This window comes from Mesocricetus auratus, unplaced genomic scaffold, assembly GCF_017639785.1.
Source record: "Mesocricetus auratus isolate SY011 unplaced genomic scaffold, BCM_Maur_2.0 Super-Scaffold_100011, whole genome shotgun sequence".
Lineage (NCBI taxonomy): Eukaryota > Metazoa > Chordata > Mammalia > Rodentia > Cricetidae > Mesocricetus > Mesocricetus auratus.
The window spans coordinates 29514481-29533001 of record NW_024429195.1 but is presented as its reverse complement, the minus strand read 5'-3'; the positions used below and the strand labels follow the sequence as shown (position 1 = coordinate 29533001).

The 18521-nt window shown below is 41.8% G+C and overlaps 1 protein-coding gene across 1 annotated transcript in view; it reads right to left on the bottom strand.

The window, feature by feature from the left end:
- Positions 1-15882, bottom strand: part of Ccdc39 (coiled-coil domain containing 39) — a 31350-nt gene extending 15468 nt beyond the window's left edge. The window contains exons 1-9 of the mRNA XM_005069713.4: positions 15686-15882; positions 12661-12780; positions 12067-12213; positions 10374-10532; positions 8978-9070; positions 8759-8887; positions 6838-7029; positions 3162-3265; positions 2439-2571 (exon numbers count right to left, since the gene is read on the bottom strand). Of these exons, the coding sequence (XP_005069770.1) occupies positions 2439-2571; positions 3162-3265; positions 6838-7029; positions 8759-8887; positions 8978-9070; positions 10374-10532; positions 12067-12213; positions 12661-12780; positions 15686-15775 (1167 nt within the window). The 5' untranslated portion in view covers positions 15776-15882. The remainder of the gene's footprint in view (positions 1-2438; positions 2572-3161; positions 3266-6837; positions 7030-8758; positions 8888-8977; positions 9071-10373; positions 10533-12066; positions 12214-12660; positions 12781-15685) is intronic.
- Between the last annotated feature and the right edge of the window lie 2639 nt (positions 15883-18521).

Sequence of the window (18521 nt, the reverse complement as noted above, 5' to 3'; positions counted from 1 at the left end):
GGAATATAAGAACTTTGAGCAATAAACTTAGGGTGGATCCCAGTATTCCCTGGATGCCCTCCTGACTCTCTCTTCTGTCTCTAGTCTGTTTCTTTCCTCAATCCACACTCCCCCTTTCAGATAAGGGCCAGACAAGTTGGCTGGACCCAACACACTACCATAGAGATAGCATACAGAAGCAACCCAACGTATAAATGACATATGTAAGAGATGTCATCTTAACCTTGAGTAAGCACACAGCTAATCATAAAGTATAATTCACAAATGATGGATTTGAATATAATGTGTTTAGTCAGAAGTCTACATACAATTTGGTTTTGATAGTTGCTGTATTTAGCAGTGAACTTAACATTCCTGAAAATGTAACTGCCAGCTCTTGAGAACTAGTGGGAACCAGCCCCCAGCAAACCTCTGGCCCAGCCCTTCACTGAGGCTGTACATTCCTTGGTCTCCCTTTGTGCTGGCCTCTAGGAAAGAGAAGCAAGTCTCAGGTCCTGTTGCTCCTCTGAGAGGACCTACCTTGACCTCGAGGCTTCATGACAAAAACATTCTGTTTCCCTTTGACCTACCAAACCCAGACCAACTGCAAGTTACCCTTTTAAATACTGAAATAACTTTCACTCATAACCACATTCCCCCTTTGTAGCTAATGAGCCTCAAAGTGAAACAAAAGAAGCACGTGACCAATGTGAACCAATCTTCATAAATCCAGAACCAGCCAATAACTGATGTTGTATTTCTCCTGCAATTGTCACTTCTCACTGAACTCAAGACTTTCTCAAGGATTGTTCAGGAGAATTTGAAAGCGTGGACTGAATGGTGGCAATGTCTATTAAGCTTTTCCAAAACAAACAAAAATGGAGATGAGAACAGCCCTCTAACATATCAAGGATACATCTGCAACAATAACCTTGTTTTCAAGTTCATCTATTTTTCTTTGTTAAATATGAGTTTAAAAATGTCTTTGGTAGCTGTTCTCCATGTGTGCTATGTCCAATCCTATTTATATTTCTAAGAAAGTCTAGGTATCTCACTAATATCATTTTCCTTCAACATAAGCATTTAGCATTACTCAGCTAGCAATGTATTCAGATACCTATCATGTATCTTCAAATGCTGTTTATTTATTTATTCGATTTTATACATTTATAAAATAAATTGTAGTCATTTCACACAGATTGCCTTATGCCCCCTCCCTTTCCCACCAACACCTGTCTTCTCAACAAGTCTACCTCCTTTCATGACTTCTTATTTGTTTGTTTTGACACAAGGACTCACTATGAAGTTGTGGCAGTCCTGTGAGTATATAGACCAGGCTGTCCTTGAACTCACAGAGATCTACCTGCTTCTGACTCCCAAATGCTGGTATTAAAGGCATGTGCCACTACACCCAGCCTACCGTGATTTCTTCATGTGGAGGTCTACTGAGTTTAATCAGAGTCACTTGCCTGAGTATGAGTGAAAAGATATTCAGTTGAGCTCCTGCAATGAGCATTAATTACCAATAGTTTTTCTGGGAGGGGTAGGCCTCATGGGTCCTACCTTCATTCACGACGAAATGCTGATGGGCCCAATCTGTGCAAGTCTTGTACAGATAACTGCAGCTACAGTGAACTCATTTCATCTGATTTGTTTTTAAATGTCACAACTTTTAGTATGCTCTGTGATCAAAAGATCTATTTCATGCACTTTCAGTCTTTCAAGGATTTGTTCCAAAGTTCTAATAGCTGTCCATTTATACTCAAATACCACTCAGGCCAAATGGCTTTGCTACTTAAGAATTCAGAACACATTGGGGAGCCAGATGTCATCAAATATAAACAATTTTATATGAGCCTCATCAAATGCTCAGAAATTGCACTGTCTTCATTATCCTTCCTCCTCTGTCTGCAAAATACAGAAAAATCAGGAAGCAGGGCTGCCATGTCAGAAATTCTGGTGCCATTTTCAAGATTCCAGAGAGAAATGTCAAGGCAACCTGCTCCAGTTTCCTTAAAGTTGGCTTTACTCTCACTAGCACACCAGAGACTGGTGGAAGAAGAGGCCAATATAACTGATGAAATGCTACATTCCACAGGCCACTTCTCAAAAATGCTGCCAGACTGTAAGAGGTTAAAACAATGATGAAATAACTGGCAATGGGCCAAAGTATGGGGAGGGGAGAATTTGATCACAAATACACACCACAAGATGACAAGGCATAATAGGCTGTCATACAAGGACACTTGTTAAGATTTGTTCTGCAGCACACTCACAGACATAGGTGGGGGGCATGGGCACAATAGGCACTGGAAAGGAATGGGCTATAGGTTCTAGTATGGGGCGGCCCTTAGAAACAGAGCCCTTTGGGACTTCACAGTCCTCTGATCCCAAGAGTCTAATTACGTCACTCCTTTGAAAACTGCTGTGGTTCTGGGACAATTCAAAGTAACACTTACCTTCACACTTTTCTCCTCCTCCTTTAGCATGTCTTCCATACTAGTAGCCTTCTCTTCAACAGATATGGTCTTCTCAGTTATCGTCTTTAATTTATGTTTTACAATCTCATTGTGATGTTTCAGCTTTTGTAATCTAAATAGGGTTTAATAAGAAGATATAGAAAACATGTAGAAAGGATATAGAAAAGGATATTTCACACACACACACACACACACACACACACACACACAAAATAGTTGTTTCTTTCGCTGCAGACATTTTCATTACTATCATAGACTACAAAAGTATTGCTCAGAACCTCCCTGGAGGAAAAGAAAAGAAAAAAAAAGAAAGAAAATCTGGAGCCTAATAATGGAGCAACTGTACTAGGGTAGCTCAGTAGTCTGGAGTGGAGCTCAGTGAGGTGGGGAGGAGCTCAGTGAACTGGGGAGGAGCTCAGTGAGATGGGGAGGAGCTCAGTGAGATAGGGAGGAGCTCAGTGAACTGGGGAGGAGCTCAGTGAGATTGGGAGGAGCTCAGTGGACTGGGTGCCACTGAGTAGTAAAGTGTTTACCAACCACATTCAAGGCCCTAGGCTTCATCCCTAGCACCAGAAAAAAAATGTAGCAGTTACAATCTTGCATGTATTTACAAAAATAATTGTAACCATTAATAATTTTCTAAATATAGATCATAAACATATATACATATATATTTACATATATTTACATGGGTTTTCTTACTTTGATTCTTCATCATGGGTGTCCTTCTTCACTTTGGATATGTTTTTCCTCACAGCTTCTAAATCACTGGAAGTTCTATTGAGAGTGGCTTTTAAAGTATCCAACTATCAGTAGACAGAAAAATTACATATTCATATTCAATAAATTAATTTCATTCCTGAAAACTATTCTCCCTGCTTCTAATTCTAAGCTAATAGCACCCATTAAAATAACAACTTTTTATAATTAACACATATTTGTGAATCTTCTTGATTCCCACATCAAATTTTAAATTACTTTTTGTTTCATAGCATGAGAAAATAGTAAATATCCCCATACATAAGTTGAAAGTACATGTAGAAACATCTAATCACTAACTTGCTCAGGGGGAATATGTCACATGACTTTGGATGAATTGATATGAATAGACAACATGTCAGAACATCCAGACAAGTAAGTGCAGCTGGGTGTAGAAGAGCCTCCAGATTCGACACATCTTCCTCCTCACTGTAACCATCCTCCCTGACACACACTCACACATCCTCCCTGACACACACTCACACATCCTCCCTGACACACACTCACACCGTCCTCCATGACACACACTCACACATCCTCCATGACACACACTCACACCGTCATCCCTGACACACTCACACATCATCCTCCATGACACACACTCACACCATCCTCCCTGACACACACTCACACCGTCCTCCCTGACACACTCACACCATCCTCCCTGACACACACTCACACATCCTCCATGACACACACTGACACCATCTTCCAGTGACACACATTTGACTGTTAATCTAAATTGCTTCAAACACAAAAATCTAAGATGTACTCAGGAGAGGGATCACTTGCATATAAAACAGTAGTTCAATAACTAGTTTTCTGGGGAACTCCATGCTGACACCCAAAGTGATAATGTAAGTCTCCCTTCTCACCAGCAGTGAATAAATTCTTCCATCACATAAAAAGATAAAACAACCCTAAAACTCATGAGGGACTACAAAATAAGTAAGTAAGCGACCCAGATCAATCTTGAGCAAGAAAGATAAAGTTGAGTAATTACACTTTCTACTTTCCAGCTACAGCAAGCAGAACAGTATGATACTAGCCCACAGACAGACACATGAACCAACAGAACAGAGCAGAGGCCAGAATCAAAGCCACCCCCTTGAATATATCAGGTGACTTCCTACAAGTCCCCAACAGTGAAAGGTAGCCCTGTCTAGGAACATGCAAGATAATGACATCTATTATTTAATATAAATAATAATTAATACATATAAAGAATAATACACTGTTTCTCGTATTGTAGACAGAATCAATTTAGTATGGACTACAGCCTCAGGGCGAGATCTGCTACTTTAGAACTGCTAGAAAAACAGACAGAGGATATCTGTGCCAAAAGTGTGGGTCACACAAGCAAAATCACCACCTCACTCCTCTGCCAGCTCAGGACACCAACGCAATACACCGGCAACCTGCAGAACACTTCCAAACCACATAGCTGATAAAGGGCTCATCTCCAAAATACACAGGCAGCCCATGTCACCCAATGGCAGTGAAAGCATAACAATTTTAAGTGAACAAGAGTCCTGAACAGGCACTTTTCTGAAGAAAGCATCAACAGACCACAGGTATATAAAGACAGTGGACACCTGGTCTACAGAGCAAGTTCCAGGACAGGCTCCAAAGCAATACAGAGAAACACTGACTCAGGGAAAAAACAAAACAAAACAAAAAAGACAGTGAGCACCACTGAGTCTCAGGGAGCACAGGTCAACATGGATCGGCACATCAAGTCAGAGCTGAGGCTAGGAGTTGCATTTGCCACACAAAGGCAGTGTCAGTCATCACAAAAAAAAAAAATGTGTGGGAGTTCCTCAGCATATTAGAAACAGCTACCAGATGCTCCAGGAAACCCACTCCTAAGTACATATATAAACTATGTTAAAGACATTTCTAGACTCCACATTCTTTGCAATATTCTTAATAGTAGCCAGGACAGGCAAACAACCTATGTGTTCCTAAAATGATGAATAGATAAAGAAAATGTAATGATACCATGTGGGGTCAGGCTGAATATTATTCAACCTTTAAACCTTTAAAAAGGAAAGAAATCCTGCCATTTGCAACAGTGACAAACTCTGGATGTGTGCTAAATAAAATCAGACACAAAAAGGCAAATATCATGCTAAAATGGAAACCACTGCAATAATCAACAACGGGTGGGTGAATTATGATGTATAGCCACACTATAGAATAGCATTCTACATGAGGGGATAATGGGGGGGCTGGGGGGCACGGGAGGAGGGGAGGGAAAGGGAGAGGGACCTGGAGCTGACTTGTGAAGCAACCTTGTTTCTAATCTAAATTTAAACTGAAAAATAAATAAAAAAGAATAGCATTCTACAGAGAAAGGATGAGGTTTTGAAAACGTTCCTAAAGAAGACAGACATGAACAACATACTGCAAAATTCCATTCTATGAGAGACACAGATTAGGCCAATCTATAGTGACAGGAAGTAGATGAGCCATGCCAGTGTCGGGCTGAGAGAAGGGAGAATGAAGAGTGACCAATGACCTAGAGCTTTAGGGGGGTAGTAAAAACACTCTACAGTTAGCTAGCAGGGACTATCCCCACAATCACACAGATGTCCTAAAAGCCACTCATTTGTAATATGTGACACATGGGTGCATCTTTGGGAATGAGACCCCAGTGAGTTAGGAAGAAAATGACTGGGTCTGTCCACTTGCCTGCAGTGGTTAAAGCTGTCAGCAGTGACATCTACTATAGCAGAAATTACTTTCTTTACACACTTAGGTGATTATCTCATTGGCAGGAAAAAAACACTATCAGAGAGGAAAGTGCAACATATTATATAATAACATGGTTTATAGCACTCTGCTTTTGATCTAAGTAGCGGTAGCTTTAGATTGCAGAGACTCAGAAGAGAAATGTTCTGAAGGTCCTTTTATTGCTGAGGTGGATCATTAACTTGCACTATGCAATAGTCTAGCTGTTAGGGAACCTGCAAAAGAAGCCTGGGACAGGAGTCTTGCTCTCTGTGTCAAGGCCACTCATCACCTACTCCTATGGTCAGACTGAAATATTGTCCCTTAACAAAGTGGGAAACAACTTCAGCAGGTCACTGGCAGAAGCTGACAGCCAATGTCATAGATGCCTAACACTGGAAAGACATTCCCGGCTGTCTCCTGGAACACTACAGCAACACTCCCCATATGTGCCCAGGCATGGCGATCCCAGTGTGGAGCGTTAGGAGTATCTGGCATTATGCCCTCACATGCTAGATCTGGAAGGAGTGCCCAGTATGGATCCCTGCACAGGACCTGGGGTTTAAAGCACTCCCTGTGGCCTCGCCATCCACGGGCTCAAACAAAGTACCCTAGAGTCCCACTATAGGGATATGAGTGCACTGTGGTGGTGCATGCCTTTATTCCCATTACATCTCTGATTTCCTGGTCAGCTTGGTCTATATAGCAAATTTTAGGCCAGGCAGACCATAGTGAAATCTTGTCAAAATAGAAAGGAAAACAAAAAACAAAAAGAAAGGAAAAATACAGGAGCGCATGAACCAGTGGGCCACTCCCTAATTAAACAAGCCTTTGCCACCGGCTGAGCAATCTGCTATGAACAGTGTTTGGTGTTTGGGTGACATACCTCGTCCTTCAGCTGACTTCTGCTAGTTTCATGTCGCTGGTATTCCATCCTGAACTTTAAAGCTTTACGCTCGGCAACAGAAATTTTTCTCTCATATTCTACATTATTCCCAACCTCGTTTTCCAGAAACTTGATCTTTTCTTTGACCAAACTTTCTTTTTCTCTTGTTTCCTGCTTTATCCTTGCTAATGTCTAGGATTGAAACAAATGCATGCAATTAAATATTTAATACATAGCAACTAAAGTACAAAGGAATTTAGTTTTCATTTAAATATTTAATACATAGCAACTAAAGTACAAAGGAATTTAGTTTTCATTCTTATATTCGGTACTTTTTCAATCAAAAAATTCCTTTAAAAATACTTTTTGCTGTTGTGAGGAGTGTTTTGTTGTTTGGAGACAGGGTCTCATTGTGACCCTGGGTGGCTGGGAACTCTCTATAAAGAGCAGGCTCACCTCTGCCTACATGTTCTCTTTAACAACTAACACTCTTAAAATGCAGCATCCTATGTCACTATTGTGCTAGGGCAACCAAAAGACTACCAGAATCTGAGTTTAAATGTTTCAAATGTTCTCTTGAAAGCCTTCGTCACATTGGCTTTTCTGCCCCTTAGGTAGGTAATTTAATACCAACAGCAAAATTCATGTTTTACTCATGTTTGTTAACAGTTATGACTAAGTGGTACCCTGAATTTAACAAGTGTGTTGTTTGGTAGCAAGATACAAACTAGAGAAAGGGAAGAAGAGAAGAGAACCCTAAACAACACTCTGTGCTCTATGCAAATATTGACCAGATCTGTGATCGTGGACCTAGTTGGTTCATGTAAGTAAACAGTTAGGACTTGAAGTTGGGAAGTAATAGGAACTCAAGAGATAGACACTGGTAGCAGTTTCAAGAATGAAGAATAGACATGATGTGGTATGTGACTGTGGTCACTTTTCTGTAGAAATGACACTTGATTTCAATAGATCGTCAGAGGAAACTCTGGCTCCAACTCTTGGGGACTGTTGCTGTAAAACAGGAATGGTTCTCTTCAATTCTTCATAGAGAGGTGAAGTTCTTCTGTCAGTAAAACAGACATCCCAAGCAAACCACATCCATCTCTCAAAAGTCCAAACTCCCACTCACCTCTGCTCTTTGCCCCTTCATGGAATAGATCAAGAATGGACTTAACACCTCTCCCTGTCTGCTCGATTTCCTCCTTAATTTATTCTGTTCAACTTCCGATCTTTCTACTCTTTCCACCAATGTTCCTTAATGATTTGCCCAAAACTGTCACCTAAATGCCCCTAGAAGTGATGGTCCCGGGCCTGAATTACTACCACACCATCCCTATCCCTCTTTGAGCTTTGAATTATCATTGGTGCCATGCTTCAAAACTCGATCACCCTGGGCAGCCAAGCTTCTCCTCTGTATCCACTTCCTTGCCTGCATTATCTACCATGGCAATTTCCACACCTAGAACACAATGGCAAACAGCAACACATGAAACCCAAGTTCCTACAGACAGCCATGTTCGGGATTGCTAGAAGGAAGTCACAATCCTCAAGGATCATAATACTATAAGCAAAAATTCTCCATAGAGTTCTATTTGCCAGAACACTGAATCTTACTGAAAAGTGACTTTCATGTAGCAGTATAATATACATTTTATTTTTTTATTGTTGTTGATGGTGGTGGTTGTTTGTGTTTGGTTTTTTTTTTTTTTTTTTGAGACAGGGTTTCTCTATGAAGCCCTGATGTCCTGGAACTCACTCTGTAGGCCAGACTGGTCTCGAACTCAGAGATTCACCTGCCTTTACCTCCCAAGTCCTGGAATTAGAAGTGTGTACCACTACGCCTGGCTATGATGTACATTTTAAATTGATGTGTTAAATGGGAAACAGTAGAGCTCAGCATTGCAGGGCTGAGCTAGCTCACCAGGGCAAAGTTATCTATCTCCTGATCCCGCCTCTGCATCTGCTCAATGGTGCTCTCCCACTGCTGGATAAGCTCTTGTCGTTCGAGGTGAATCTTCCGGAAGTCCTGTGCAGCTTTATCTAATTCTAACTGTCAGACAGATAGAAGATTACACTTTTATTAATATAATGCTTTTGCAAATATATTACCTTCAAAATTGAGAAGACTTGGTAAACCAACCTGTGCACTTAATGTCTCCGTTTGTTCAGTGTCCAGAAGCTTCCTTTTCTCATTACACTCCAAAGTCAGTCTTTCTAACTGCAAGGTCAATGCCTGTGGTGTGGGTACATGGAAAATATTTATAACTACCAGTTATTTCAGTCTTAAAGCTGGCACATAGCATATCTAGCATTCTTTATCATTACACCTGATGTGATCACTATATAAATAATATAAAGTAATATGCATTTTCCTTATTGTCTAGCCCCAAGGGTTAATTTACTGTTTAAATAGACCCCCATAAAAATTCACTTGTTTCTGAGATGGTTTTTATCACAAATTAGAAAGAAAAAGACAAATATGACCTGCCATTTGAAAATATTTAAAATAATGCATTTGGTATTTAATGTGCTAGAGAATAATAACATGATTGTGACACTAACTTCATTATCACCAGTAGAGAGTATGAGTAGATTTTACATAATATTACAATAACTTATCAATTGCAATGTTATCGCAAATGGATGTCATAAAGTGGGTTAATCAGCAGCCAACTGTGTGTCTCATAGCACAGCTTGCTGTTGTATGGATATGTGTATACTATTTGGTGTTCCACACTGCTTAATATCCTCATTAGTTATCTTTGGTACTTCAAATTGAAGTATTGCCTTCAGAGGAATTATCCAGAGATGCTCAAAAAATGAAACGGCAATGCGATTTATTCTTTAAAAGACATTCCTGGGGCACGCGCGCGTGTGTGTATGTGTGTGTGTGTGTGTGTGTGTGTGTTATGATTATGAGTTTTTAGGCCATGACAGAGATGTAGAGACTAGAAGACAATTAAGTGGGGTCTACTTTTGTCCATCTTCAAATAGTGATTAAGATGAGTACAGCACAGACATTTCCAACTGAGACATCTCACTGACTGATGACCAAATAAGATTACTTGAAACATTACATCAGTAAAATATTGCTTCCTTTTTAGAATGTAAACATATTTTCATCCAAAGATAGAGAAAAACAGGACAATTTGAATAATAAATCATATTTTCAGATGAAAGTATTAATACAATATTAATACAGTAGAACTTACATATAATATTCAAATTAAAACAAAATATCCAAAATTAATTAATAATTCTAGTATGACTAGAATTTCCTATCCTAAAATGCTTTAGCGAGTCCTGTGAAGTCCTAACCCAGGTCCCTAGTGGGTCATGGGGCTTCAGAGGATTAAAAACACAGAGTAGTAACATGCTGTAGGATGTGACTGAGGTCGTTTTTCTAGGGGCATGACCCTTGATCTCCATAGGTTCTCAGAGGCAAGCCTGATGCAGACTTTAAAATCAGGAACCACAGCTTCATGTTTTAAAAGTTGACTCAGAGAAAAGCAGTTCTAGGATTTCTAGCGTCTCACCCTGATTTTGTTATCGTCTTGCTGTGCGTACTTCTGAAGGGTGAGAGAGTCGCTGTCTTTGTGAGCAGACTCCTCTAGCCAGGCCTCCAGCGCTTGCTGGTCCCAGTTCATCTGACATTTCAAGCCATCCAGCTTTTGAGTAGCTTTAAATATGCCATTCTAAGTTCCAAGGAATGGGACAGAAAAGGCAGTGACAAAACATTATTTATTATGCAGCCTAACATAAACCATGGCATTTATCAGCAAACAAATGAAGAAACCCCATCTCTGCCTTCCACATGGCCTAGTGCGCTCAATTCTATCGCTGCCGTGCTTGCATTTTCATTCTCCAGTTGTAAAACAGAACATGTGCATGGTCAAAACCAAGTGGTTAAGCCACAGCTCTTGTGAAAGAGCTTGAAGGTTGTTCTCTTACAGAGCACTCACTAGATTCCCCCACCAAAGTCACCCCAAATGTGTGGGAGTGAGGGAGTCAGTCCATAGCTTGCTTGGGATGCTTGCTAAAACCCATAACAAGTGCCCTCACTCCATTTCCCTCTTATATAGAGATTTGGAAGCATTCCTAATTGAGGTAAATATAGTGTAGGGGTAAATTACTTCTGTAAATGTTGTTGCTTAAAGAATGTATAATCACAAAAGAAAGCATAGACTGTATAAGTAAACTCAGTAAATGTTATTTATACTGCATATACAAACATTATATTACAAAATTAAAATATGCATGTGAATGTACATGCATGTTATTGATTAATGACTGATGTGGAAGGATCCAGGACACTGGGAGGTATAAGAATGGTAGCTGGCCTGGCATTGGTGGCACATGCCTTTAATTCCAGCACTCGGGAGGCAGAGGCAGGCAGATCTCTGTAAGTTCGAGACCAGCCTAGTCTACAGAGCAAGTTCTAGGACAGCCTTCAAAGCAATACAGAGAAACTCTGTCTCTAAAAAACAGACAAACAAAAAGAATGGTAGCTGATTGTGAGTCTGAAAGCAAGCCAGCCTGGGGTGTTGCTCCATGTGTGGTAAACCATCTTTAGGGACATCAGTCCACGACACCAATCTGTGACATCCATGGCAACCACCACTGCTCTGGCTTGAGTTCTTGCTCTGACTTCTCTAAATCATTAAGAGGCATCAGTGTATGTGGACCAAATAAGTCCTCTTCCCAAGCTGTTTGTGGTCAGTGTTTTGTCACAGCGACAGAGATGCTAACCAAGACAGGTCCCAAAGTTGACAAATGAGTATGGAAGATAAAAGTTTTAGGTGAAATTTAAATCCCAAAGTGATATGTCTGTTAACAGTGCCACCTGCACCTGTAAGCAGGCCTCCTGCACCCCAGGCTGCAGGACACAATTCCTGGAGGAAATCATAATAAGCAGCTAAAGAATAATAGCAGGCCTGTGGTGGTGCCACACGTCTTTAGTCCCTGCACTTGGGAGACAGAGACAGGTGGATCTTTGAATTCGAGGACAACCTGGTCTGTAGAGTGAGTTCCAGGACAGCCAAGGCTGTTACACAGAGAAACCCTGTCTTGAAAAACAAAAACAAAATTAGTAGAAATGTAGCACTTGATCATTCATTCAAACCACAGTTCTGTGTCTTTTCATTGTAAAAAAAAAAAAAAGTAAGTAAATCTCAGAAAACCTTGGCACTCCCTTGGCACAGAAGCAGTACTACAGCAAGTTCTACCCACTTCCTTATCGCTCTTGCGCTCCCGGATGGTCACCATCTCCTTCTCCAGTTGTTGGATCTCATCCTTGACCCGTCCCAGCTCTCTTTCAGCAATGGCCTTAAAGTGTTCTTCACTTTCGATTTCATACTCCCTTGCTTTGTAAAGAGCCTGAAGAGCAACGCACAAAATACAAGCGCTTTACATTTCTATATCATAAAATATAATAAGCCTCTACGTGATACAGCCCACCCCAACGGACGACTGTTAACTCTACCAGGGCAGAGGCTCCCACACTTTAGCCTGTGGCTACCCAGCAGTTGTCACTCACCCCCCTTGAGGAGGTTAACCATACACTTCCTAGAAGACTACCGCCACAAGGTCAGATGTTATATGGCACAAACAAAAGAAAGAAAACCTGTAAGGTGAGAGATGGAAGCTAAAACTGATCCCTTACCAAAAAAGTAAGAAATACTGGTTATAAATAATTGAGAAAAGAGTGTTTATATTGAACCAATCACATGTTATACATAACAGATAATTTGAGATATTATTTAGATTTGAGATAATTATGTACATCTCACACAACACTATCGATATGTGTTAATATTTCTGTACCTGTGTAAATGAAAATTCTTGATTCACATTTTTAAGGTGAGAAGTCATAGAATTAATCCGATCTTCATAGTCACGAAGCTGATCTTGCAAGTTTGATTTTTCCTTCTGTAGTTTTGATAACTGTAAGTAATAAATGCCATGATTAAAAAGCAAACTAAATCTTCATTTACTTTGTAGCATAGTCACAGTTGAGATGCTGTAACAAAAATGCCATAGACCTGATGCCTTAAACAACAGAAATGTATCTGTCACTATTCTGAAAGCTAAGAATTACAAGATCCCACTCTTGCCCATCTCGGCTCCAAGATGACAAAAAAAAAAAAAAAAAGACGAAATGACGGGCGTGCCAAAACAGGCTGTGGCTACGAGCGCCTGGTGCGTGCCCAAAGACAAGGCCATTAAGAAGTTCATCATTCGGAACATTGTAGAGGCTGCTGCTGTCAGGGACATATCTGAAGCAAGTGTCTTCGACACTTATGTACTCCCAAACTCTGTGTCAAGCTGCATTACTGTGTGAGCTGTGCTATTCATAGCAAAGTAGTGAGGAATTGATCGAGAAGCCCAGAAGGAACGAACACCCCCACCACGATTTAGACCTGATGGTGCTGCACCACGACCTCCACCAAAGCCCATGTAAAGAGATGGCTTCATGAAGACACCTTGGAAAAATAAAACGGGACTTTATGTAGAAAAAAATTACAAGATTCCTAATAAGACCCTTCTTACTTTGCATACAAATGTCTTCTTGCTATGAATGACAGAGGCATTAGCTCTGTCTCTTTTCACTTCTTGTAAGAACACATGAGAGTTCCACCTTTGAATGGTCTGAATGAGAATGACCTCTATAGACTCATATGTTTGAATATTTGGTCCCCTGTTGGTGGAACTGTTTGGGAAGGATTAGGAGGTGTGGTCTTGGAGGAGGTATCACTAGGGGTGGACTTGAGACTTTAAAAGACTCTTGTCATTTCTATGTGCTTTCTGTCTCCTGCTTACAGTTTTGAGATATGAGCTCTCAGCTGTTCCTGCTGCCATCAACTCTCTCTCTCTCATGAAACCTCTAACCCTAATTAAATACTTGCTTTAATAAGTTGCCTTGATCGTGGTGCTTTATCACAGCAACAGAAAAGTAACTCATACAAACATCCCAGCAGAGACTCTTACTCCCAAAAATCATCACACTGGGAATTCTGACATCAAATGAAAAGTTTTAGAAGGATACAAACATCCAGTACATGTCATCATTTGGTTTCTTTAAATGTCCACAGGAACTTCTTAAAAATCTACTGATCTTTTAGATATAAAAAAATCCAGAGATAACTGTGGGACAATTAATACTGAGGCCCACATGACAGACTCTTCCTGGAGTTTCCAGTGCCAGCAGGTCTCAGCGGGCATGCACTTCTCACACAGCAGGAAACTCTATCCCATGACTAATGAAGAGCTGTCTTCTTATCTTAGGTTTGTACCACTCTGATAAGCATCATGACCAAAAGCAATTGAAGAGGAAATGGTTTGTCTCATCTTACACTTCCAGATAACAGTCTATCACTGATGAAGTTGGAGCAGGGACTCAAGTGGGGAAGGTAACCTGGAGTTAGGAACTGAAGCAGAGGCCATGGAGGGATGCTGCTTACTGGCTTACTCCACACAGCTCAGGACCACCTAACACGGATGAGACTTTCCACTGTGGCCATGGCCCCCCTGCATTGATCATCAAGAAAATGCCACACAGCCTTGCCTACAAGCCAGTCTGGTGGAGATATTTTCTCAGTTGAGGGTTCCTTCTCTCAGATGATTTGAGCTTGTGTTAACATGGAAAAAAAAAAGTCAACACACTTGGTAGACATGATTAGAAAAATAAAGGTGCCAGAAAATGTTTGTTCTGCAAGCATACACATTAAAACACAGGCGTAGTGACAAGCTGTTATAATCCCAACACTGAGGAAACAGAGACGGGAGGATTTCTCAGACTCACTGTTTTACCATCTTGACCTAATCTGGGAGCCCCACATCCCAGTAAGAGACCCTGCATCAAAAAGTAAGGTGGAGGGAGCCTGAGGAATGATACCCAAGGTTGGCCTCTGGCCTCTGCACACATGTACACAATTCACTCACACCCACCACCGCACACTCCCAACACATGCAACATTCAGAAGTTCCCGTTCTTCTCAGCAGATCCACTCAGGGATTTCCATCCTCATTATTCACGGGGCAGAAGATGATCTCTTCTACTGTGTCGGTTTGCACACATCACCCGCTCTTGGGCTCTCTTCGCCACACACTATGGTTTGTTTTGTTTTGGTTTGGTTTGGGTTTTAACATGAGGCAGAAACTGTAGGTGTTCTAGTTGGTGCAAGTTTGTCCTACAGTACGAGATACTGTCCTCCTGGGATACTTTGATCCTCACTTTGAAACTCTCCACTCTGCACACGTCTGTGAAATGTTCCCCCTTGAAAGCAGCTCTGGCATCACAGACACACTAAAGCCCACAAGAACCGTCTTGTGTGCGCACATGTGTACGTAGTGGTTGCTAGGCAAACACCAGCAATCCGTTTGCAGTCCTTAGTTGGATGAGAGAAGGCTGCTAGCTGGCATCTGAAACAGTTGGAGGAATGAGCTTCAGGGTTTCATGGCCCTGAATAGAAATTGTTGCTCCGATAAAACTTTCAAATGTGTAGCAACTGATAGGAGCAGCAGGGAAAGTGATGAGGCTCGGCATCAGACCTAAGGAATGAGGCCAGGATGCGGGAGGCAAAGATGAGTTGGGCAGCATGGCACCCAGACCTCCTGGCGCGGTCCGTCCCGCCTCCGTTCCCTCCGCCCCCCGATTCCCACTGGATACCCACCTGGCCCTGCATCCTAGTCGGTCCTCACCTAGTCTTCTGTCCTCCCACTGGTCCTCATCTGGCTCTCCTGTCGATGCTCAACCAGCCCCCATCCTCCCCCCGACCCCCGCTCGGCTCGCCGTTGCTCAGTTGGTTCTCTCCTGTCTGTCCCTTAACTCCCACCCTATCCTCCTCACCTGGTCCTCCAGCATCTTGTTTTCCTGGTTGGCCACAGGGATGGCGAACCCATCTTCCCAATGTAGCTCTGACAGAAACTCGCTGCTCATGATGCATGAGCTCGAAGGGAGCGCAGACAGACGCCCTGAAAACCTTCCCTAGAGTGTGTAGCCTGAGCCTGCAGAGCCTACTCGAGTGTACTCCGCGGCCCTAGCAACAGCCAAGCTCCCTTAGTTACCAAACAGGAAGCACTCAGACTGGTAGGCGGAACTTCCTTTGAGAATTCTCCCCGTTCTTTCTGAAGCCACAGAGAAGTTGCTTCCCCAGGACTGTGAGGCACAGCTTTACTTGCAAAGACAGGGGCATTCCCAGGACTTCCAGGACGAGTAAATCTGCCCCAGAGGATCGCAAATTCGGGGAATGGAAGACACGGGGTTCCTGGGATGCCAGGATGGAGGACCACAAGATTGCGAGAGACTATAGTACCCAAAAGGAACTTCGAATTTATTCTTGACCCATATGTGAGGGACCATGGTCCAGGAACACAGATCCAGCCTGCCCCAAATAGCGTGTTCTAGAATGGGGTTTCCTTGTGGATCTATTGCTGAGACAGAGGCTCGTCTGCTGTTTCTCATCAGTTATCCCTGAGAAGAGCCTCATAGCATTTAGCATGCCTTAACTGGAGGGGTGAGTGTCAGGCAACAGTCCTCTGCTGAACCTCATTTTTCTGTCTTCAGGGTTGAGAGCCTTTTGAAGGCAGGCACCTCCTCGAGGCTCTGCAGACCCACAGAGCTGTCACTTCTGGGACTTGCTTCTGAGGCCCCAAACCTCTGGCTGTCTGGTCATGTTAACTTAATTTTCTTTTCTCTTGTTGTGAGTGAGGACACATTTCAGAGGTTTTCTTTTTAGACTCTTGAAGTGTCAGGCTTTAGAGCCTAACAGGCGAAAGAGGTCTTTAAATACAACCCAGTCTTGTACTTTATGTCTGAAACCCTGGGTGATCACTTGGTCCTTTTCTTCTTTAAAAAGGACAGTTGACCTTTTTTTTTATATATATAGTAAATCCTACATGGGTCTGTTTGTGTAGGTGGTGTTTATGCAAATACTTACATTTAAAGACTAGTTAGTGACAGTTAACTTGTACACACAATTCTGACCAGCAATGTGACACCTTACTGACCATGTGGATCTTTCTCCTGTTGGACTACTTTGGGGCCTATCAGCATTTCTTTGAATCTCTGATGCAATGGGAAGCCTTGTGTCAGACTCCAACCACCATTGTCTTTGCTGTACAATGTCTTGGCCATTTGTTGCCGTTCTAGCTGTCAGTTACTGTCTGTCAGTCCCATGTTGCAATCTGGAGACAAAAATTAACAAAATATTTTGTTAGTCTTACCAGCTGTACAAGGAAAGACCAGAAAAACAAACAACTTACCAGACATTAAACCATTTATAAGTATTCAGCATTTACACTTATCTATATCCATGTAATAAATTCGTATGTGTGTATAATTTCGTATTTACCACAGATACATGGTATAAGGAAAAGAATTCTGGCTTTTGAAAAGTTTTCAGAGCAGGTGACATACCCGGGGCTTCTCATATGTTAGGGAGGCCTCTACTACCACCAGTAAATCATATTTGACGGTAGATAACACCATAGTGAGTCCTAACTTAGCTAATACTGCTATTTGCTAAATTTAACTTTATATTTTCTTCCTTTTATTACTACTTTAGAATTTCATACAGTATATTTCGATCCCAATCACCCATAGCTCCTCCATTTCTTATTGCTATTATCTAAGATAGGCATTCACTATGGCTGAACTCACAATGATCTTGTCTCAACCTCCAGGCACTGGGATTACAGTTGTGCACAGCGATGCAGGCCAGTGCTATGACTTTGAACCCATAATTAACTTTTTTGAACTGTCCTTACTTATTCCGGATAATGTGTATGTTTTGTTGGCAAGCATAGTTAAACAGGCAGCACTCTGGAAGCCTCTGTCATGCAGGGACCAGCACTGAGGATCTAGCTGACCTCACAGCTTGTTGGGAATGCTGTTTCCCAACCACTTTATTCACCTCTATACATCTGTACTTCTTTGAGATGTGAATCTTTGAGCTGTGGCAGCCAGGGACTTGAACTAAGTGTGATTTTAGGGAGAACCCCCTATTTACCATCTCATGCCTATGCATAATTGGGCATACATATGACTAAAATCATGTATCATAGGAAGGAACATGAACACTGAGCAAGGGATTACATCATCCAAACCTGCCAGTCAAAACATCCAAACTATACCCCTAGTCACTGAATTCCTTCTCTTAACCCCATTAAATATCACCAAAGCAATAATCAGGCCCTGAGTGTCCTCACTCATGTGGCCTGCAGTCTTGACTGTCACCTTGCTTTGGATGAAGTCATCTTGCTGAAACTCTGTGCCTTGATGTCAACCCTTTGAGTAAGAGGCTGAGAACCTGCACCAAGCTGACCCATGTTACCATCCTCTGCTTACATGTTTGTCAAGACATCCAGGAGGTGAGAAAACATTCTTTCCTGTCTCACTGCACATTTCCTCACTGCTAGTTTTGTCAGAGAGCTGTCAGTCCATTTAATTGTGCCATGTCCTTTAAAGGGAGTTATTTTTACCTTTATGTGTTGTTTTGTGTCCTGAGAAGGAACTGCGTGACAAAAACATATGACCATTTCACTAATACCCTAAAAATAAACTATGTGCTGTTCTTGTCACATGCCTAATTCTAACATGTGTGCCTGTATGTAATGTGTGTGTCAGTGTGTACATGATATGGAATGCATGCAGAAGCCAGAGAACAGCCTTCAGAAGTGAGGCC